We start from the raw sequence: 23,407 nt of genomic DNA, 5'->3' as shown, positions 1-23,407 counted from the left end.
CTTTACTTATAAAGGATATATACATACTTTAGCAAGTTGTTCTCGAAGAATGTCAAGACTGGAAGGTCGCAATTCGGAAGAGGTTGCCACTTCAGCTTCCTTAATCCATCGTTGACACTTATCCAATTCATTTTCGAAAGCCTTGCGTCCCTGAAGAAGATCTGCCAACGAGGCTTGTTTTTCCTTTGCCTCCTTCTTCAACTCCTCATAATCCTTACTTAGGTCGTCCAAGAGAGCCTGGAGTTTGGCACGACTGTCTGCATTACAATCCTTCAGCAAGCTGTGCCCTTGTTTAAGAATATCTTTAAGATTGCTTTCGTTAAAGGAATCTATATCCGTTTCCAATCCGCTGTGTTGAGCGATATCTTGCTCAACCTTCGAAGCTCTCAGAGGCAGATATCCGCTGAGTTTCTTCAAGTCGTTGCCTTTGGCCCTTATCCAATTTCGTGCTTTTTCAATATCAGTTTCTAATTTGCGACGCGCATCAGCCGCTGCACTTGCGACGGATATTTCTTCCCTCAAAATGGCGCATAACTCAACCTGCTCCCCGCGTAAAGACTTCGTGTCGGCTTCTAATTGTTGCTGCTCGCTGGTTTCTAGCTCGTTCTGCATATTTCCAACTCTCTTTTCTAACGTATCTATAATTAATTGCTTTCCATCCGCCTCTTTCAGCATAGCCTGTGCAAATATAATATGATGGTCAAAGAATAATTATATTAACATTCCTTGAAGAGAAAGTAATAAATAAAATTAAAAAATTACCTTAAGAGTGAGCAGTCTTTCCTCCGCCTGTTTGCTTTCGAAGCCAAGCAACTCGGGCATCTTTACCTGTTGCTTCTTCCGTTCAATCCACTCACGATTCTCTTCGATCTCTCGCCTGGTTGCTTCGATGCCCTGTGCCGTCATTTCCAAGACCTGGGCTTTCCTTTGTAACTTCTTACCAATGTCCACGTATCGCCTTTCCACTGACTTGATTTGCTCTTCTATCTGCTGAGAGTCCAGATTACTGACCGAATCCATCACTTCGTCGCCCAGTTTCTTGACCTCTGCCAATTTTTCCGTTCCCTGAGACTCAAATTCGCCCGTGATATCCTTAAGATTTGAAATTTTCTGACCGATAGTCAGTCCACTACCCTTCTCGATCATATCGACTTTCTTCGACAGGCCATCCAGCCACGTTTGAATATCCTGCACTTGTGACCTGTACTTCTGGATGAGATCCTGTGCCGCTTGTTTTCCAGCGATTGCGTCAGTCAGTTCGGCCTCCAGCTTGTTCAATCCTTCCTCAATGTCATGGTCCTCTTCGCGAATCGACAACTCCGTCAATGCGCGAGTGCGACGTTCGCCTACATTGGTGAGTAATTCATTCATCGCCTGCAACTCGGCCTGGGCAGCTTCTGCTCGCAGTTTCGCTGGTCGAGACTTCCATTCAGCGCAGAGGGCCCGTTGTTGATTAATCCAAGTACGGAGCGAATTCTTTTGTCGCAGTTGCTCCTCGAGTTCACCCACCGTTTTCATCACATTCGCCAAATGCGTTTGCATCTGATAACATCGAAGATACATCTTATAATATAATTTGCTTCGGAAGCATGTATAATTTCAAAAGTTTTATTTATATGTATTGATAACATAATATATTTAATACAATAAAAAAATTTTAATATAAAAACCAAATTAAATAATGTTAAACAAATTATTTATATTTACATTCTTTATATTTTTTACATTAGATTTTACAACGTTAATCAATTTACGGAATTACAATTATTAATTTTATTTAATTGATTGATAAGTGAAATTAAGCACGTACCTGGTCAATAAGATCATCGAGTCTTGTTCTGACTTCGACTTCTCTCGCGGGGACTTGAATGGGTGGAGCATCGAGAGGACTCCCGGGTCTAGAGACGCATGCCGCCGCAGCCTCGCAAGCTTCCACTGCTAATGCCAATCGAGCTTTTTCAGCTTGCAGCTTGTTGTGCAGAGTGCGAGCACTCTCGAGGCCCTGCTCGGCAGAAGTTAAGTTATCCAATGGAGCTTCCAATCCTTGAGTCATTTCCGCTTCATACATGTCCAGATTCTTCATGATGCTCTCCAGGGTGTTTTCGTATTCCTGGAACTTGGCCAGAGACTCCGTCAGTCTGTTCTTGATTTGTAAAGCAGTATTCAACAGCGAATTGTAACTGTCCTGAACGTTCTGCAACTGCGTCTCTATGGTTGATCTAATAGTGGGATTTGCGCCGACATATCGATCTATCTGACCGTGACCCTTCGATTTTAGTTCGTCTAATACTTCCTGATATTTCTGAATTTCACCTAACAATGTTTCATGCTGTTTGATCTGCTCGATCGTTTGTTCTTTGTTGGTGATATAGAGAGAATTGTGTGCCATTAGTTGGAAGGAGATTTGCAACAGCCACTTTTCTGTTTCTTGCAGAGCAGCATGATACGCGTTGTACTCTTGCATCTCGTTTTCCATCAACTTTTTCCTCTCGCCGACGAGTTCGGCTAGCGCCTTCCATCGATCTAATAGTTGTTTCGTTTCGTTTAGCGTCGCGTTGTTTTTCGCCCATGCTGACAGTTCCGTTGCTTCCGTCATCAGATGATCTAAGTCGGACTTCTTATTGCGAATTTCTTCTTGAATGTGTTTATATCGTTCGAGCATTGTCTTCATTTCGCCGAACTCGCCCTTCGTATCTGGAGAATCTTTAACGACGCCTTCGTTCTCTTCTAACCACCTTGCGAATTTATTATGCGCTTCCGCATGATCCTCCCATCGACTCAGAACCGATTTTACTTTGGCTTGAACCGTATTGAGATCTATGCTCAACTGTTCCCAATTCGAACGTAAATTGGCCATATCTGATCGTAATGGATCTTGTTGCTCTGGAAGAGCCGTGTTAATTGCCTTTGCGAAAGCGTTCTGCAACGTTGATAGTAGATGTTGACCTTCCGTCACACGTGTTGCGACCAGCTATTGCGTGAATTAAAAAAATTTTATCGTTATTAGATATTTATGTATATTTGTTTAAATTTTATTTTCATATTTAATCAAATGTATCAAATAATATTTATTTCGCAGTTTATTCTAATGTTATATGTTCTAAAATATAATTCAAAAGAAAAAATAATACACGAGCAAATTTACTTTTGCATGGTATGTTCTTTTATTAGTGTGTGTATGGTTAGTAAAATAATCTAGTAATATATTTGATCGAACATTTCTAAAATATTTTGTATTATTTTTCTCGATAAAACTCACCTTCAAAGTCTCTAATTTATCCTTTGCCCAAGCCGTGTCTCCTACACCGATGCAATCTTCTACTGAACCCTGAGCTGTGCGTAACCAATCCTCCATCTCCTTCTTAGCTTTCAAAAATTCGGTATGATCGGCTAGATTCTTTTCGACTCTTGAAACGAGCCCTTGCGCGTCGGTCAAAAGAGACGTGTATGCCGATTGCAATTGCACCGTCCTATCTCGCGCCCAACTGCAAGCACTAATCTCCAACAAAGCTTCACATTTGTCATTCAAGTCTTCCAAGACTGGTTTTTGCTTAACCGCTTCTTCCACCAAACGTTTACAACGCTCTAAATCCTCAGGAGTTTTGTTCTCTTTGGTCTGTTCATCTGCGATCTTCTTCTGGAAGTGATCTATCCACTGTTTCATTCCGTCTAACGTGTTCGTGAATTGGGACCAGCTCGAAATGCAATTTGCGAGAGTTTGTTGTGAATCGTGACATTGTGCTTGCAAGGATTTCCAGTCAGCCTGTATCTGTTTCATGTCCTGCTTAATGGAGTCTTGACCCTCGGGTCCCGTCTTAGAGATCACAACGTCGCTCAGTTCGATCACCTTCGAGATTAACGCGTCGCCTTTCGGCAAGGATGAAATGATTTGATTGACTTTATTCTCTCGTTCGATGATTCGCTCCTTTTCGCCATGAGTATCACTGTACTGTTGAAGTTCGACTTTCGTACGACGCATCCAATCACCTGCCTCATTTAGAGCTTGTTGGAATCTCTCGTGATCTTTGACTTGATCTTCCAAGTTCTAAAATAACAGAAATAATGATATTAGAATATTATTATATTATTATAAAGATATTATATGGTAGACCGAAATACGGGATACAACCGAGAAGGAAATGATTCTACGGCTGTAAAAAAGTCAAAATAAAGAATGAATTTTTTAAAGTAAATTCTTATTTTCGCGAAAAATTTGAAATTTACAAGCTTTGAACAATTAAAATTACCCTTTTTTGGCTGTATCAGGTATTTCGGTCCACTCTATATTATATTCCTGCAATTCAAAAAGAAAAATTCTACTTACATTAATTTTTTCAAAAATCAATTTCTTCAAGCTGTCATACTTAGTGATTGTTGATTCGTAAGGACTTTTCGATATGCTGGGGTTTTCAGCGAGACGACTTTTCAAGCGGTCCACCGTCTCGCCATGACCGTGAATGTCTCTTTGGAGGATCTTATATTTTTCTAACAGAGCGCGTTTTTCGCTGAGATCGTTTCGGCAAACATCTCCTGATTGAACCTTGCCTTCAACTTCCTCCAACCAATCAGAAGTAAGTCGGTGAATCTTGTTAAGCTCCTCTAACATGCTCGCTCTCGCTGACAATCTTTGTCTCACATCTTCAACGTCGATCAACAGCTTATCAAATTCGCTTTTTAAATTCTCGGTATCTTCTTGAATCTTCGCCGCACCATTTTGTTCCGTGTTCATAATTACTTTCTCTTTCAATTCCAGAGCGTATCGCAATTTGTTCTGACCTTGTTCTAACGTCTGCCGAATAGCTTTACACGTGTGTAACTTATTGTTAACCTCGGTCAATGTACTGGGAGTGTCTTTACATTCGCTCAATTTATCTCGCGTGCGCTCGATCCAATCTTGACACTCTTGGTACAAGGTATTGTGTTGTTGATGCTCCTAATTAACGTTTTAGAAAAAATGATTAATATATTACTGTATATCTATATATATGTATAATGTTATATTCGTATAATAAAGAACTATATGTATAGTTAAAATCGAAATTACAAAAATTTTGATTAATAAATCTTTACGTATAATTAGAAAATAATAAATTGTAGTTACCTGATAATGCAATTCTAATCGCCGCATTATTTCTTTAGCCAGAGATAGCAATGCGTTATACTTGGTAGTAAGTTGTGTTATTGCATTAGAAATTCTCGTGTCGGCACATGTTTCCAACAACATCTGAGCTTTCATGTTTAAACGGTCTAATTCCTTTTGCCAGTCAAACAATGTTTGCAAATGAATCTGAAACTGCTCGAGAACGTTTTTCTTCTCTTCTAGACCATCTTGCAATTTATTAAACGTTTGAACCAACTGTTCAGTTTGCGTAAGCCATTCTGTAGCTTCGGAGAACTGATCCTCATATTCAGTCCACTTTACTATGCCGACCTCGAGCAAACCCTTCGTGTTATTCAGCGAGTCTCTGTTATATAAATCATAATATGTACATAAAATATGCTATACATATAGATATTGTAAAAACACAAAAGTATATAGAGTCTAATCTTTTATTACATTTCTTTTTGCATTTACAAAATTAAATTTGTTTATTCTACTTACACATAGTTATCGTATTCTTCTTGCAATAGCGCTACTTCTTCCTCGATTATCTCTTTGTCTTCGGCATCTGCGATTTGACAGGCGGCATTACCTTGCTCTAGGGCTTTCTCCAGCTTCTTCTGACCTTCGGGCAATTCGCTCTGCAAAACTTTGAGCTGTGTGATTTTACTGGCCAAAGATTCTTTATCTCCCGTGGGCTCCGAGCACTTGCCGAGTCTCTCTTTAGCTGCTCGTATCCATTGAACAAATTCATTACCGCTGTCAATGAAGGCCTGATGCTGTTCGACGGTCTCCTTTTGTTTCGCGTACAATTCTTGAGCTTGCTTGCTCAAAGTCTCGTATTTAATCGAGATTTCCGTGGCCGGCGTCGCCTGTTGCAAGTCTTCAGCCTTCGTGGTGACTGATTGAATCATAGGCTCGAACGCCACAATATCCTGTACGATGCTGTTAGTTTGTCGCAAGTTCGCTTTCCTTTCTCCGATCGCTAAAGAGCTCAGTCCAACTAAACCTTTTCGAGCTTTGGAGACTTTCTGCTCGCACACCTGCTGCAGTTTGGCCTCGCGATCGTTAATCCACTGCTGCAGCTGCGAATACGACGAACTGTAATCCGCCCATTGCAACAGACTCGTCTCGAGATGCACCTTTGTGGTTGAGATCTTCTTTACCAGCCGCTCCCAGTCGTTTTGAATTTCTTTTAACTGAGCGTTGATCTCCTCACGACCATCCGATCGTGTGTTTCTCATGACCTTTTCACCGCAATTCACGGTCAGGTGTATCAGATTCTGGCCTTCCTCACGTTTTCTCAACAATTCCTGGATCTTGTCGAGTTTACCCTGCAATTCTTCGCGACTGCTGCTCGAAGCAGCTTCTGTTCCTTGACGTATAATTTGCTTGGCGTTTTCGATCCAGTCGCGAGCTTTTTCAAGGTTACTTTCATATTCCTGATGTTGAGCCAGATTGGTTTCGACCTTGTTCAATACGTCTTTCGCAAGATTCACTTGCACCTGATAACGCGAGTTCAAATGCCGCAGCTGATTGTTGACGTAAGTGTCTAAGTGAGACGAAAGCAAACCGGCGGCCGTTTTGTTGAATTTATCAATCTGCTCTTGGCCCTTTATTAAATTATCAAGCAATTCCTTCACTTCCTGCACCTGTTTCTTCTTCTCTTTCAAATTCGGCAAAAGAGCATTTTTTTGAGCTTTGATGAGAATGTCGAACTGTTGCAACCAATCGCTGAGTCTCTCGTATTCGTCCTTATAATCGCGCCATTGACTCACGGTAGCCTCCAATTGATCCTTCTGGTGCTGAATCTCTGCAATAGAATGTAGTTTATTTATTAATACATGTAGGTTATTTGTTAATACGTTCAATTGTAAAATTACTAAACTAATGTCTATTTCTGTAAGTTAAAAATGATTATTATTCTACTTTATTATTAAACTACGACAACGTCGATATTCTTAGTTCTTAGTAAACATTATTTGAATAATTTTTACCTTTGAACAATCCTTCGAAACTTTCCGTGAGCGCTCGTATTTCGTTCCTGATAACTTCTTGTCCGACGGGACTGGTGCTGGCGCAAACAACCTTTCCAGTATGTTGCAAATGTTCCACCAACAATTCACCTTGAGCTTTCTTGTTCAACAGACTCTCGAGCGGTACCACTGCGCTCTCGATCGCTAGTTTATCGCTGAGCGATCTCTGCTTCATAGATGGTATCTTCTCGCGAGCCCGGCTGAGCCAACCGATTATGTCATCATGAGCTTCTTTGTAAAGACGGTGGTCTTTATATTGTTCCTCTCGTTCGGCCAACAGAGATTTGATCTTCTCGAAAAGTTCGTCGAATCTGTTCAGTATATCTTGGGCTTGCGAGGCGGCTAATCCTTGCTGACCGCTCGCGATCATCTCGGCGACCTTGCATTTGAGACTGTCAACCTCGATATTTTCGCAACGAACCTTCTCCTCGAGCGTCTTGATTCGCTCCAGTTGGTTTCTCTTCTCCGATATCGTTGTTTGAAACTGCGAAATCTCGTCGATCGACGTCTGCATGTATTCCACCGTCTTGTTGATAGATTGTATTTGCTCCAGCAAACCGGCCCATTTGTTTATCGAGTCATCCAAATTCGTCTTAGTTTCTAGCATCTTTGACGCCAAGGCACTCCATTGTTCCTGAAGTTTCGCTAAAGCGTCATTAATCGTTTGATGGCCAGCCGGAGCTGTATTCGCTAAAACAGCCTGGGCTAGTTCAACGATACCCTGAACTTTTGCGAAACCGTCCTCTTTGTATAACAATAGATCTTGCACAATGTCCATTTTCTGCTCCAGATCTTTCTGCGAAGATGCGCTTAAATCGGAGCAATACGCCAGCTTATTTTTTATGTCTTCCAACCATGTGGTACATTCCGCTAATTGATTATCGAATTCTTGATGCGTGGCAACATACTGATGCCAACGGTTATTGAGGTCTTTGACTTTACTAGAAATCTGTTGATATTTGATACTCAGCTCCGATATATAAGAAGTACGGGAAGTAACAGTCTTATGAAGTTGATGAGCCCGCTCAGCAACAGCATCGATTTCTAATTCTTTGGCGCGAACTTCACCTTGGAGGGCGCGTAATTTCTCAAGCTGAGTCTTCTTATCTGCCAATGTCGGCTTGAGATCGACGGCGTGTAACTTTGTATCAGTATCCCTCATCCACGCTAGACATCGCTCCTTCGATGTCTCGAATTCATTCCATTGCTGAAGTTTGTTCTCCAACGCCTCGATAGTAGATTTGACGGCTGAGATTAAGCTTTCCCATTCTTGCTGCGAGGAATCAATCTGCGAGCGGATATTCACCTGTCCTGATTCAACAGTACCGGGTATTACTTTCTCGCCCAGAGATCTGATTTGTTGTACTCGCGACTCATCTTCCGGCAAACTGTGCAGTAGATTCGTTAGGCGATCTAAATTCGTGTGCAGGGACACTCTCTCCAGTTCCACGTCACCCCAGAGACTCACGGCGTTGTGCGTGGCATCCAACCATTCATGCGTGTCTAAGACAGCCTTACTGTATTGCTTATGATCGCTCACTATACCTTCGTATCTTTCTACAAATTTCGTCGCGCGTTTCAGTAGTACATTGTGTCTGTTCGTAAAATTATTCAGTGTTTGATCGATCTTGTCTGTACGATCGGGCAAATTATCCGCCTTATCTCGGAGATTCAGCAAAAAATCTTGCTGATCTTGAGCATCATGTAAGATGGTACGATAGATCCGCAACTGAGCACGTTTCTCATCCAGGGTAGTTTTCAGTTCGATCTCTGGCTTTAACTGAGCCTCTGTGTTCTTCAACCAGTTCTCAAAGGCCTCGCTGCACTCGTCAAAATCGGACCACCGCGAAATCTTCGCTTGCAACTCACGTTCGGTCAAAGCGATACCATCGTAAAGCTCTTCGAAGGCTTGCTGAAGATCCAGCAATTGCTGACGAATAATCTCTCGGCCCTCCGTGCCAGTCGTGGGATACAATCGTTCCCCAGCCTCGACGGTGCTGTTAATCAAAAGAGTAGATGAAGACTGACGAGCTAAGAGTTCCTTTAAGGTTTCCACGTTCGAGATCAGCTTTTGACGCGTATCACTGGCGTCCTTGGAGGACTGATAACGCACTCTTACGCTCGCTAGCCATTCAGAGCATTGTTTATAACGATCTAAATAGTTGGCATGATCTACGACCGCTTGTTCGCATTTCTTTACCAGTTCCTAAAACAAAATTATATAACTATTTTCATTGCCAGAGAAGTTTGCTGACATATTTTATATTGTTATCAATTAGCAAAACAAAAAAAAATTTTTTAAAGAAAATACTACTTTTATTTAATTAAGAATAAATTTGTAATAATTAATTATGTTAGCAAAGTTTTGGTCTCTCACATCAAATACGCTAAAGCGTAATAATTTCATTACGATACTAAAATTCTTCTCTTCCAGTGTAAACAAGGAATAAAACTTTATGTCTACCTTGGCTGTCGCCTGGATCGATTGGAAACGTGACGTAACTTGTTGAACGCTGACAGAAAATCGAGTCTCCCCACTAATTTGCATCAATTCCGACGAGTCGTCGCTCATTTTGTCGAATTCAGCCTCATTTTGCCGGAGATTCACAATCAGTGACTGGAAAAAAAAAATACTTTTATATCTTGACTGTTTTTAAATGAGATTCATTAAAGAGCTGTTCCGCACAATTCATGTGCGAAAAAAGGAAGTAGAAAATTCTCTCTTCTTGCGTGCAGAAGCCTAGTTGAGTGATGGTTAGACTATTATTACTTAAATGTTAAACGCGAAGAAGTATACACTAACAATAAGTATAAAAAAAATAGAGTTTAATATTCCATCCTGGTGTATCGGGCTCGTTTGTTCATCTCGATGTAAATTTCAGCGTCAAAGAAGCTCTCCATTCGTGCAGCAAAAAACAGATCTTACTGCAAATTTCGAAGCTGAAAGCGCATTTATTGAACGCAAATAGGTAGGCCGCCAAAAGTTTAACAAAAATTCACCTTGCCGATGCAAATAATTGTAAACAAATAATTGTTTAGTATTACAAAATGTTTAGTACAACACTGATATTTGTATAGCGAGATAAAATAATTTAGCTGTTCATATTTTTTTAGTCAGATCCAATATTGACGACGAAAAATACTGATTTTATTCAATAAAATGGCATACGTATCACCGTATCTTGTATTGCCAATCGCACGTGTCATTTAACGCTAATAAAATCACAAGACGAAGCGTTGGCATCTCCCACCTGCTCTGACAAAAGCTATAAAAGCTGAAAGATTATACAAGAAAAGAGCAATTGTGTCGAAGAGGCTCCTCGTAAAGCCGTTGCAATCATCCGCCTCTCTCACAATCTTGCCTTGTTACAAAATGATATTTGCAGTTCGCATATCACTCTCTTACTTGTTCGAGATGGTCACCAAGCGCAACCAGTTCTGTCACATCCGTGTTTCGCGAATCGGCGACCTTCTGTAGTTCCTAGGAAATTTTATTATATATAATCATTGTGCGTGCGAAATAATTATGCTCTACGAGTGGAGATAAAAGTTTGCGTAGATGGGGGCTTTCTCCTCTCTTTTTCGTCGACATAAAGGTATTCGCACGATCTATCGTATGGGGCGTACAAAGAAAATACAAAACTGCCATATTAATACTGCAAAATTTACATTTGTGTTATATTCATGTGTGTGAAAGATGTCAGTGCGTGTAGAGAAAACAGCTACATCTAATCGAAATTATAACCGGACACTTTAAATGTGCACACCTCAAATTATGTTACTATTTCGTATAAATGAGGGAAGTTTTGTGATAGGGGACAAACACAAAGCGATCTTTATATAATCGATATCCGTTAAATAGGACACTTATCAAATTTATATTCGTAAAGCCAAAAGAAAACCGCATTTCTGTAATGCAACGTTTTATTGTAATAATTTCGAACTTACTTGGTATTTTTCAAGTTGCTCCTGCTTCTCTTCAAGCGTGTTCTTCAGACAATAGTTCTTCAATGATGTCTCGGCGTCAGTAAGCCAAGCGAGCAAACGTTCTAACGAATTTTCGTATTCACTCCATTGTTGTATTCTTTCTTCGATGCAACGTACCACATCGCTTACAGCTGTAGCGAATTTTTTATTTTCAAATCTAAAGAGAAATCATTCGACGTGTATTTATGTAGTTGACAACTAAGTCATTCGTTTAATTCCTAAATATTTTCTTTTTATAAATAAAATAATTATTATTTTCTTTTTTAAAATATTTACCTAAGATTGGCTAAATCTCTTTCCATAGATTCTTGCGAGCGAGGTGGTAGGGTACTCGCACTTTGCGCGACATGTTCTCCAAGGACATTCAGCTTTATCTCACCTTCGCTTTGACTGTCCTGTATCTCTATAACTTTAGCTAATCTGGCCTGAAGAGCAGTCTTGTTTCCTGTATAATCGCTGTAATTCGCTAAGCGTTCCCATTGACGCTTCTGGTAATCTTGATAAGCTTTCTGCAGATCGTGGAACTGCTGGAAAATATCGAGCAATGCCTCCAAGCTGGATATCCCTTTCTGAGATGTATCCACTAGCTTCTCATATCTCTTCGAAACCGAAACGACTTTTTCATGAACATCCGATGGAACTTGAGTAACTTGAACCAAAGCGTTGGCTTTCTCGGAAATGCCTTCGATGAGACGTTTATGAGCCAAGATCTCTTGATGTAATGTCTGAAATAAATTTTCCCAAATAATGTAATTAACGGTTTTCACATTATGTTTTCTTTTTATATAATCTCAGATAATAGCATAAAATATTAAAAAGAATGTAGGGAAACCTTCAATTTGAGTAGTTTCGATCTTGTTTCCTGCAAGGAAGACCACACAATCGAGGAATCTTGTTTAACTGCACGTTCCATTGTGTCCAACCAGGTCAGAATCTGTTGTAGAGTCTCTTGATAACTAGACCATTGTAAAGATTGAGCGTCTTGCTTTTTCTGTTGCTCGGTGATCCCTTCTGCTAAGCGATCCCATCTTTCACGAGCGTTTCGTAATTCGTGTCTAATTACTTCACGCCCTTGAGCGGATGTGTCCGGAAGAATCCTTTCGCCGAGAGATGTTAAGCTAGCTAAACGATGTTCAGCTTGCTCTTTTTCGGCTAGCAAAACTTGCAAACGCGAGTTCCTCGTTTCGAGGTCTCCGCCGATCTCATCTTTCTTCAAGATAGACAAGTTTTTCTCGAGAGGCGTAAGCCAAACATCGATGGCCTTCAATTTCTCTTCGTAAGCACGATGATCATCTACGATGCTTTGGCAACGGTTTATCACTTCCTTACTGAGTACGTGCAGCAGTTGATATCTAAATATTTAATTACATTTATCGTGTGATGTACTGCTACTCTTATCTTCCTATATCTTTACTTAGAAATTAAATGTTGATTATCTAGAAATTATTAAATACAAATACAATAAAGTCTTGCGTTTTGAAAACGTATGTTTTATTTTCAGGATTTCTGTCCATATTTTGCGAGAATGAATTTTTTGAATTTTTATTTGGCGAGATTTTACTGTATATGTATACGCAAGACTGTGAAAAATATAAAGATAGTAACTTTCTGGTTAAAAATAATTCGACGTACCTGTTGCTGACTTGGGAAATTAATGGCTTGATGCGTTCGATACCACTCGCGTGCAGTAAACTATGCGACTTGTCTACGAATTCGTCTATCTCTCGCTCCTGCCGCACGATAATCTCGCGTTTTTCTTTAAATGCGCGTAGTCGCGCTTCTTTATCTTTCAGCGTAGGCTGCAGCTGTTGGTCTCGGAATGCCGCCTCCATGGAACGAAACCATTTCGTGTGAACTTCCAGCTGATCCTCGAAGTTCTGCCATTTCTCCAAAGCTGTTTTCAGTCGCTCTTCTACAGATTCTGAAAAACAGAATTTTGCCAGTGAAATGATTGCGAGAAATAAAAATCATGGATTAGATAAACTTATATAGGGATAATTTTTTTAATGTAATTTTATGTAATTTTAAAATTATATACAAATTAAGATTTGCAATACATTTACCGATTTCGCTCAGGAATTGGCGCAGATTATTTTCCAAGCTGATCACTTCCTTGTTAATAACTTCCCGACCTTTCGGCGCGGTGCTATTAGCCACAGTTTCGCTGAATTCTTTTAACCTCATGAGATGTTCCGCTCCCTGTGCCTGGCCGTCTTTTAACATCGTCAAGCTCGTTAATCTGCGAGATATTTCAGATCGTTCGCCCGTTATGTCGTTACATTCTGCCAGTTTCTCTCGTTCACCATTCAACCAATCGGAGAAGCATTTGCATTGCAGATTGAAACGATGATGCTTCTCGCAGCAGTCCTCCAAATTTTCCAACAAATCTCGCGATTTAGCAACGATATTCTGGAAGAGCTGCTTGATGGATAGCAGATAGACATTCAGAGAAGTGTCCTTGGTTTGATCGACCAATTGTTGCGCTTTGTCGCAAACCGATTCGACCAACGTCTGATGCGACATGATTTCTTGGTGCATGATTTTGTGATTCTGCAATTGCGCGCGTTTTTCCTCCAACGATGATTTCAGTTCTGTGTGCTGATGCATCGCGCGCTCGACGTCTCGCAGCCAAGCCGTTAATTGCTCTTGGGATAACGAAAATTCGGCAAACTGCATCAGACATTGATCCAACTTCTGCATCGAGTTCTGCAAATCCTCAGAAAATCCGTCCCACAGGCCGCGCAGATTTCTCAACTGTTGTCTGATTATCTCTCTACCGTCTGGCGAAGTGTGCACGTAGAGTTTCTCGCCGAGATCGATGACGGACTCGAAACGAGCATTTTCGTGAGTCCGTACGTCGCCGAGATCCCTGATGTGCTTCTGTCTGCTTTGTAACACCGCCAGATCGCCAACAATCTCGCTATGTTTCTTCAATTCCTCCTGAGCTTCGTTGATCCAATTCAAGAATTGATTGTATTTTTCGTTGAACAAATTATGCTCCTTTACGTATTGTTCGTACCTCGTTACAGCTTCCTTCGCCTGATTCCTGATCGCTTGATACCTGGTAGCTTGACGAGATATTTTGGTAACTAAATCAGATTCCGCTTCTACGCCTTGACTTTTCTCAACCGCCGCGTTGAACTCTGCGCCCTTTGCCACGATAGTCTCTTCCAGGGACTTCAATTTCTGTAAGTGCGCGCGTTTCGATTCCTCGGTGCTCTTCAGGCTTTGATCTTTCACCTGCATTTCGATCTGCTTGAGCCAAGATTCTAGACGCTCGACTACTCTTTCGAACTCGGACCATTGGTCGAACAGTTGATTCAGTTTATCTCTGCCTGAGATGCATCGTTGAAGGAAATCCTCCCAAACTTTCTTCTGCTGCTCGAAACCTCTCAGCAATACGGGATGGCCGGCTATCGAGGTTTGCTCCAAAATGATATTCAATTGTTGGTTGCAGTCGGCTATAATCCTATCGCCCTCGGACTTCTGTTGCAATACGTTCTCGATCAAAGCAATTTTAGATTTCGCTGCATCTCGATCTACTGAGAGATCCTCGCTGATGGGCGCCGCCTCGTTTATCACCGCGTTGATCCAATCTCGCATCTTCTCGAATGTCTGGAGGTAAGCCTCGTGATTGGCAACGTGCTTTTCCATTATACCTATTCTATCATCCACGTCTTCTGATAGCTTCTCGTGCGCTTCGATAACGCTGTTGAGCATCTCGCTGGCCTCGTCGTCCGGTGCTGCTCCAAGCCTGTCCTGAAGTTGTTCCAGAATGTTTCGGTGAACTACGACATCTTGTGCGATAGCTTTATACAAGTGCAAGGCGAGTTTCTTCTCTTGAAGTGACGGTAACAGATCCTGCTTATCACCCAATTTCTTTCGTGCCTCAATTAACCACTGCTTTACCTGAGAATACTTGTCTTCGAACGAGGATCGATGCATCATGTCACTCTCGATTTTCTTATAGATCACGTTTGCGCGATCAGCCAAGGCTTCCACACGACTACGCAAATTTCTCAGCTCACTTCTAATGAGTTCTCTTTGATCTGGTGTTATCCTCGTAAAAAGCGTTTCGCCCGCTTCCGCTGTTCGATTCAAAATCGCTTGTCCAGTTTCGCGTTTCTCCCCAAACGCTTTCAATTCTTTTAATCGAGATTGATAGAAGGTCATCGGTTTCGGGCCGCTGATCTCGTCGAAAATTTTCAATTTCTGTTCCGCATTTAGTAACCACGATTCCAGCTCTTTCACATTAGTGGCATATTGAGCCCTGATTTGTTTGAGTTCTCTGAGTCTGTCTAGATGTTGAACTAGAAACTTGAGCACCGAATGATAACGCGTGTTCAAATGTCCTACGTATTGGGCCACGCGGGACTCTGGGCTAACTTCGGCAATCTCTTCTCCAAGCGCAATCAAATCTTTCATCTCGCTTTCATAATTCTCAACCTTTTTCTGAAGCTGCGTTGTCTCGGTGATCTTTGCGTCGATCTCGTCCGGATTTAGGAGCATCGTGGCCTCCACTCTGATTTTGTTTTCATTCTCTTTGAGCCAGATGACCACGTTTTCCGATGTGAGCTCGTACCGTTGCCATAAAGCAATATTTTGCTTCAGCACGGATTTGATCCTGCGATAATTGACCTTCAGGGACTCTAAATCGGCGGTGACTTTGTCGCGTTCCTCTCTGAGAGCGGAGATTGTCTCGGTACTCTCGACGGTGCTTAGAAGTGTCAACGAATTATCCGTGTCCGCTCTTCGTGCTTCACAATCGGCAATGCCGTCTTCCACATCGACCAACGAGGCCATTTTTACCTCAAGATTGTAACGATCGCTGCTCTGTTCGGGCTCGCACCAGGCTACTTTTTCCTTGTGAGTCGCCACCATGCGCTGTAGAGCGCCAAATTTCTCGTGATAGAGTTTTGTCAAGAAGGCTACCAACGTGGCATTAACTTTGTCGGCATGACTGACCACGCCATCCCTACGGAGTTGCAACGCCTGCAACTCTTTCGGCAAGCTGGATTTCGATATAGTTGGATATTCTGATGCCATATCCGTCAATTTTTCGTCAATTTCCGAAAGTGCGTAATCGCACTTTTCCAGCTCGGCTTTCAATTCTTGACACTTATTGATTCTGTGCAGAATCTTGGCATTCTCGCCGGTTAGATCATCGCACTTGATTATCTCTTCGCGGATCTTCGATATTGCGTCGCTGCATTTCTTCAACTCTTGTCTAATACCTTTCTCCTTCTCATTGAAAGTTGACGTGAACGACGCGAGCTTATCCGCGGCCTCTTTAACAACCTTGAATTCATCGTCCAATAAATCATTGAGGGATTTCAAAGTCGGTATGTCCATGTCGTCATTTAGTTTGATAAGTTGTTCGGTTTTTGTGGCGATACCCTGACGAAGTTGTTGATACACTGGTAATTCCTCGCGATACCTAATTAATAGCGCTTGTCCGCTTTCAGCGTCGAGTAAACGCTCACAAGCCGCGGTGAGCGCCTCGTTCGTGTCGCCGAGCCACTTTGTGAGTTCGTACTTCGCTTCTTCGATCTGCTTCCAGATGATGACTTGCGTTTCGTATGCTTGAGTCCGATCGATCACCTTGGCGTTAATCTCGTGGTATTTTTTTCGTATATCGGATAGGTCTGATTCGATCAGACTGGTCTTGAAGTTCGGCATTAACGACGTCTCTTTCGCCAGTTGTTGCGCCTTGCCGTCCATCTTGTCCAAAAATTGTTTACCCTTCTTCAAGGTCTCCAAAGCTCTCTTATGTTTTTCCAGAGCCACATTTGCCTGGGTGATGTCGGTTGGTACATCTTTGACCGACTGGCAAAGATTTTTCGCTTCATCGATGAATTTGTTTAATTTCTCCTTGGCTTCTTGATACTGTTTCCAGTCTGTATCCATTTCAGCATATTTCCTTCTCTGCTCACGCAAGAGTTCATTCACTTTTTCCCAATTACCATCCACCGAAGAGACCACTACCTGAATGTTAGTTATCGCTCGTTGATCCTCCTTCATCAAGTTATCACCTTCTCGATGAAGGATTTCCTTTTCTGGTTCTCGTCTCTGATGATCCTCAATCAGATCGTCTATCTTCTCAATTGCCGGCGCGAGTTTTTCGCAAGTGTCAACGGCATACGTGATGTTTTGCAGGCTCGTCTGAGTATTGACGATTTCCTCTGTAATTTTTTGCTGCAATTTTCTGAAGTTATCCCACTTAGCACCGAGGTTCTCCAACTTGTCGCGTTTAACGGATAATTCCGTCTTCAGTACCGCAGCCTTGGATTCAAGATCATTCAATAAGGAAGTCGCGGTAAGTGGTCTCTCTTGCTTGTCACGAACGTGTATCCCCAAAGTGCTATCCATTTGTGGGGCCTGTTCCTTCCAAGTGTTGATCTTTGTATATACAACTTGAAGTTCCGAAGAAAGTCTATCGAGATCAGCGACATTTGGTTTTCTGGCTTCAGATTCGTATTTACAATGATTCAATTGTGCATTGGCATCATTATGCCAGTTCAAAAGTTCGATCCACTTCTCCAAACCCTTCTTCTTCTCTCTCAGATCGTCTTCGAGAGCCTTGTACTTTTTCGCCAAGGATGTGTAAGTTTCGTTCAATGCAGCGGCTTCCAACATGGAACCTCGCGATGACAGTTGTTTCACTTCGTCGTAGATTGCCGCGAATGCCGGTTGTTTTTCCGAATGCTCTTGAAGATAAGCGTGCATCGTTTGCAAATTGGTATCGACGTTGTCCACGTTCACGTCCCCGATCTCATTGATGTTAGATCTTAGTCTTGTCATCCAATTCTCGAAATCGTTGATCTTTATCTGGAATTCTTGTCGAGCCAACAACGAGTCAGAGACACGATTAATATAATGTCGAACTGTGTCCGCGAGTTTGCTTACTCTGGTCTTCATTTCAGCAACGCGACCCTTTAATGCGGAGGCGCCATCCAGCGACAAACCATGACTGATATGATCGGAAACTTGAATCAACGATATCAGTTGGGCCTGATGATCGGATATGCTCTTGTTGAATTCTTTCAGTAGCGCTAATTCCTTCTCCAACTTGGCGGCTTCCGGTGTTTGAACGTTGGGTTCCTTCAGAGCTTCCCTTTCGCTATTCTGCAACCATTCATTAAATTCTTTCGCTTCTGATTCGAAGGTGTTCCATGATGAAACTAATTTATCCAGCTTGGTCGTCGTTTGTACCGCCACGTCATGAACTGCGTTCCATCGCGTGTATACAGCGTCGACTTCATCAGGTGCCACTGTTCTTCCGGTTATCTGCTGGCTAATCGTTGACAAACTCTGAACCTTCGGAAGATGCTGCTGACATTGAACTTCAAAGGCCTTGGCCGATTCTAACATTTGCGTGGCTTGAGCCAAAGTGGTGGGTTTGCTGCCCATCGTAGCTGCCTTAGACTCCGCTTGTTCAATCCAAGGTTTTATCTTCTGAATGCCTTCTTCGTATTCTCTCCACGTTTCAAGATTTTGCGTAGCCAATTGACGTTGAGTTACTATGCTCTTATTCAACGATTCAACTGCCTTATGAAGATTCTCGATGTCCTCGCGGAGTTTTTTCGCCGGCATATCCTTACGGTCTTCTATACATATAAGAAAAATAATCACTTTTTATATTAGAACATTTTTATAGCATAAATATTAAATTACGTTTATTTTTAAGTTTTATTTAAATCTTTTCAAATATATTACATTTAAATTATTTATGCGAATAGATAGTTAAAATAGCTAGCAGAAAATAGCAGAAATATCATCTATAAATTATATAGCTATATAAGAAATGATAATGATAAAAATTAAGTAACAAAAAACGAAATTTGTGTATTGTGAAATTATGTTTTTAATATATTGTGAGCCAAGCAAAAAATTGTATATTTACCTTTTATGAGTTTTCGGGATTCGTCTTCTAGTGCATTTAAAATTGACACTTTTTCCTTTATCTCTTTTTGTAGATTTTCCGTTTGACGAACTCTTTCCTCAGGCGAAACTGTGGACTCTTCGATATTCGCGACTGATTGGGGTGCAGCTTGCTGAATCCAGGATCGGAGCTCCATGAGGTTTGATTGAAATTTATTCCATCGAGTGCTATGTTCCTGAAGATAAACAACTTTCTCGCGCACGATTTTCAGCGTATGCTCCATCTTTTGTTCGGTCTCCGTCACTTCCTTTTCCAGGATCTCTTTCTTGTTTGGCGGTGTGAGCGTTTGAGAAAGATTAGTATACGTCTCGCGTAATTTCTTCATCATTTCCTCGGCTGATTTTCTCAGATTTCCGTTGAATTCCTGTTTCTTCTGCAGGTCAGCAGATACTTGAGCGGCATCGTAATAAGATGCCAATTCAATTTGACGCAGTTCTTTCTCAGCTTGCTCGATCAATCTCAAAATCTCGTCCTTTTGTTCTTGATAGGTATTCCAGAGTTTCTGCGAGTCCTTCAAAGACTTCAACGTTTCCATACTTTGACCGTACGTATCGTTCCAGTTGGTTTCTAACTGCTGAACTTCGGAAGAGACGAAAGGTGGGGCATGTTGATCTTTCAAAAGATCTTTGCCGCGTTGTAACATACTGACAATGGTTGCTCGCTGTTGCTCTAATTGATTAAGACGGGATTCTTGATGAGCCACCGCGCTTTGTAATTTTTCAGGAACTTCTGGTGCGACGTCGGCTTTTGATTGTTCACGAACCTTGCGCAATAAAGTACACACTTCGCGTACCTCTTTGCGATATGTGTAACTCTTTGAATAGATGTCTGTCTTCGTCATTGTAATTTCGATCGTCGGTATCAGGTTCTTATATCGAGTTATCAATTGCTCCAAATTCTGCTGTGCAGTAAGTGCATCGCGATCCGAACGATTCAATGTCAAGTTGTCGAGAGTTTGAACCAGCCATTTCATTTCTTCACGCTTGCTGTCAGCTTCACGGCAGATTTTCTGCGAACAGTCAATAGCATTTTGCGATATTCATTACGTTTGACTAAAGTCATATATCAACCTTTGATGAAAGAGATGAAAGAGAAATGATAAAAGAAAGGACTGATTATTGATTAACTTTTATAGATAAATTAGATCAAATCAGATTAAATCGGTATTCATTCGGTATTAAAAAATTTTTATTCCAAGAGTAATTGTCATTGAACTCTTGAGCGCGTCCTAGCACTTCTACAAGGAATAAGGCAAGATAGAGGTGCGCGATATTTACCGTCAAGGTCTGGAGCTATCCGGAGGGAATGCAGAAAAGGCGAAGCAAAGTATTTAAATATTTAAATGACGTGATAGAGAAATTGTATGTGAAACTGGCTGGTATTTTACCTGAAATATAGTTTTCTCCTTTTCGAATTCTTCTAGTGTATTGACCTCGTGTAAAATGGTTCTCAACGTACTATCAACATGATCCATCCAATGCACCATCTCATCGAACCTAAAATCAATTGCACAAGTTTCAAGTATTTAAAGAAAAAATTTGCCACCGATTTGTAAGACAAAATTCAACGAATGCTCACTTCTGTCTATAAGTCGCCCATTGTTGTGGAACTTCGCGCAACTGTTCCCTCAAGTTCTCCACTTTCTGCGCGGTTTCTTCCCATAAACGTTCAGCGTTTTGCGCAGTATCAGCCAGGCTGGTATCTCTCGGCTTGAGCTTGCTATAGGCATCACTGATTTTTTTCAAAGTCTGTAGGCAACGCTCGACCTCGAGGACGGTACCCCGGTTCACGAAAAATTCTCTGTTGCGCTGCTGAATACCGTCCACGTCATCGTTGTTGATAAGTGCTTGCTGCTCAGAACTGATCTCCATCTCGATTTCTTTGAGATATTGAAGGAAGCTGGCCTCATCTAGACGGAACTCGAGTCTCATTAGATGAAGCGGCGCAAAGGTCAGGACTTCTCTCCAGCGATTCTGAAGAGCTTCCACCGTGTTTGCGATGGAGAGTTGCTGATCAACTGGTAATACATTCCGGAGATCTTGACCGGCCTTCACGAGATCCTGTATCCATTTTTCCTTGACTTTACCGAAGAAATTTTTATGGTACTCGACGGATTGACGGTTATCGATGTGCTTCTCGTTGATCATCGTCTCAGCAACCGAGAGCCATTCGGAGATTTGCCGCTCGCATTCTTTAAACTTCGTCCAGCGTCGGACAGACTCTTGCAAACGTTGTTCCCAGACTTGTGCCGCTTGAGACACTTTAACAAATCGATCATTAAGTTCTCTCAAGGTAGCTCCACCTTCGGCGGTCTCCACGTCGGCGTGACTATCGACAGCCTTGACGATGTTAGCGAACACTTTGTTCTTAGATTCTAGCATGGATTTGTAGTAAAGCGTTCTCGAAAAGAAAGCTTTATGACGATCTAATTGAGCTAGAACAGCGTCTCTACCACCCGCGAGATTGATATTGGCTAAAAAACTCTCGGCTTCGTCTAGCCACGCGGATATCTCTTTTTGCCCTGCTTCTAGGGATTCTTGTTGCACCAATAATTGGTGATATAAGTGCAATTGCATTGGTATTAAGGCACGTACCTTAACAAGCGCTTCTTTCTCCTTCTTTAGAGTGTTCATCATCTTGTCGACTTCCTCGCGGGACAAATCCTGAATAAGGTTCTGGAACTTTTTACTGATATTCTTGAAGAGGTTTTCAATGCCCTCAACTTCGTTGTGAAGAGTCTGCAATTTTTCTCCGTAAGCCTTGATCCGCTCAGTAGAACTCAATCCGGTGGTCAATAAGGCAATTTCGGCATCTCTTAGCCAGTTCTGCAGAGTCTCTATTCCCGTCTTGTAGTCCTTTCTCGTTCGAATGAGATCACCCGCGTGCATATACTGTTTGGCTTCGTGAAAGAGCTGTTCCCATCTCGCTGTCAGATTCGTGTAACGCTCCTTCAGACGAAATGCAACAGATTCGTCGGATGTGGCGATCAGAAAGCTTACAGTGTCCGACAACTGCTGATGTTTGTCCTTCCACACGCTGATATCTTGAAAAAACTCCATCCTTTCTTCCTCTGGGAGAATTAAGGCGGGTTCAGCGCGAAGTAACCATGCCTCGAATTCATCTGAGACGATGGTCCAACGACGCCAGTATGCGACAACTTCTTCGAGCATACTTTGGGCGCAGCGCAGATCCATCGACACGTTCTTCCATTTTTCGGCCGTCTCGCGCATAAAGCGATCAATATTGAGGCTCTCTTCTCGATCTGAAAAGCACGAATTTATCACTGTATTATGATGAGGAAAAAGGCTATTCACTTAGGAAATTATATTTTAATATTAAAAAATTAATTATGTTTGAATTAACTAGTTACTATTTATTCTAATTAATAGTCACACGTAAATATAAATATCCTTTGCAACTTGTAAATACCATTAACATACATTTATTATTGGCAATCAGTTAAATTGAATATCAACTAATAGTCGACTAAGGTATCTTTATTTACCAATATCACCGTCACGCTTGTATTCCTCCGCAACTTGCTGCATATCCAAATAAGCCTTCTGAAATTCCTGGAATATCCTGTTTCGTGAAACAAAGTTGCGATACTGCTCCAACATCTGGTGCACTTTCTCCTCTGTGCCGTATTTGATGTTCCAGCCTTTCAGTTTGGTCTCAACGAGGTATAGGAAAGCGATCAGGCAACATTTGTGCTCTAAGAACTTTAATTTCACCCTTCTCTTAGCGGCGTGAGCGGGCAGGCTATCAAAGCGCGCGGACATGTTATCTAATTGTTCAGGCCGAACTTGTCTCGCCAACGGTGAGTTCTTAACATGCTGGAATTTCTCCGTCATTGCCGGTAAATCGAGGAAGAATTTTTTATGGTCTTCTAGTTTGTTCGAGATTATATTTGCCGTGCTTTCTGACATTTCTTGTGGTATATTATTGTCCGAGTATAAGAGAGCTTCGGCTCTCGCCAACCATCTGCCGACTTCTCCTAATTCTCCCGGTAACACTGAATCTAACAACCAAAGCCAGTGCAACATCTAGAAAAGAGAATGAGACATTTCTTGAAAAGGAATTACTACAATTAAAGGTTCTGTTCGTTTAAGTTAGAGAAACTGCAGAGAAACCTACAAAGAGTTCCATTTGCTGCCATAACATTTGTATATGTCTCCAAGAATCTCGTGTGATGCTTATCATACTAGGTGTATCGACCAAACTTTGCATCTTTTTATATATAATTGATTTCTCATCAGTCTCTGCTCTAAACAACATATATTCCTGAAAAAGAATATAAGAAATAATAAATTTTTATCTTTATTTATACTTATCTTTTTT

The 23,407-nt window shown here is 41.5% G+C and overlaps 1 protein-coding gene across 16 annotated transcripts in view; it reads right to left on the bottom strand.

Moving 5' to 3' along the window:
• Positions 1-23,407, bottom strand: part of LOC112453316 (nesprin-1) — a 98,027-nt gene that overhangs the window by 54,575 nt on the left and 20,045 nt on the right. For 7 of the 16 annotated variants that reach the window (XM_025013998.1, XM_025013999.1, XM_025014002.1 and 4 more), the window contains 21 exons: positions 23,204-23,350; positions 22,572-23,112; positions 20,645-22,328; positions 20,454-20,562; positions 20,344-20,358; positions 19,028-20,075; positions 13,188-18,731; positions 12,757-13,045; positions 11,957-12,476; positions 11,401-11,849; positions 11,086-11,281; positions 10,544-10,618; positions 9,602-9,754; positions 7,099-9,343; positions 5,603-6,914; positions 5,102-5,465; positions 4,325-4,933; positions 3,260-4,045; positions 1,811-2,971; positions 763-1,542; positions 28-678 (listed from right to left, as the gene is read on the bottom strand). In XM_025013998.1, coding sequence (XP_024869766.1) covers positions 28-678; positions 763-1,542; positions 1,811-2,971; positions 3,260-4,045; positions 4,325-4,933; positions 5,102-5,465; positions 5,603-6,914; positions 7,099-9,343; positions 9,602-9,754; positions 10,544-10,618; positions 11,086-11,281; positions 11,401-11,849; positions 11,957-12,476; positions 12,757-13,045; positions 13,188-18,731; positions 19,028-20,075; positions 20,344-20,358; positions 20,454-20,562; positions 20,645-22,328; positions 22,572-23,112; positions 23,204-23,350 — 18,678 coding nt within the window. The remainder of the gene's footprint in view (positions 1-27; positions 679-762; positions 1,543-1,810; positions 2,972-3,259; positions 4,046-4,324; positions 4,934-5,101; positions 5,466-5,602; positions 6,915-7,098; positions 9,344-9,601; positions 9,755-10,543; positions 10,619-11,085; positions 11,282-11,400; positions 11,850-11,956; positions 12,477-12,756; positions 13,046-13,187; positions 18,732-19,027; positions 20,076-20,343; positions 20,359-20,453; positions 20,563-20,644; positions 22,329-22,571; positions 23,113-23,203; positions 23,351-23,407) is intronic. The other 9 variants (XM_025014004.1, XM_025014003.1, XM_025013992.1 and 6 more) reach the window with 3 other exon arrangements.

Source organism: Temnothorax curvispinosus, unplaced genomic scaffold, assembly GCF_003070985.1.
Source record: "Temnothorax curvispinosus isolate PA1 unplaced genomic scaffold, ASM307098v1 QBEX01004246.1, whole genome shotgun sequence".
Classification (NCBI taxonomy): Eukaryota; Metazoa; Arthropoda; class Insecta; order Hymenoptera; family Formicidae; genus Temnothorax; species Temnothorax curvispinosus.
The sequence above is the reverse complement of the archived record's forward strand: the minus strand, read 5'-3'. Positions and strand labels throughout refer to the sequence as shown.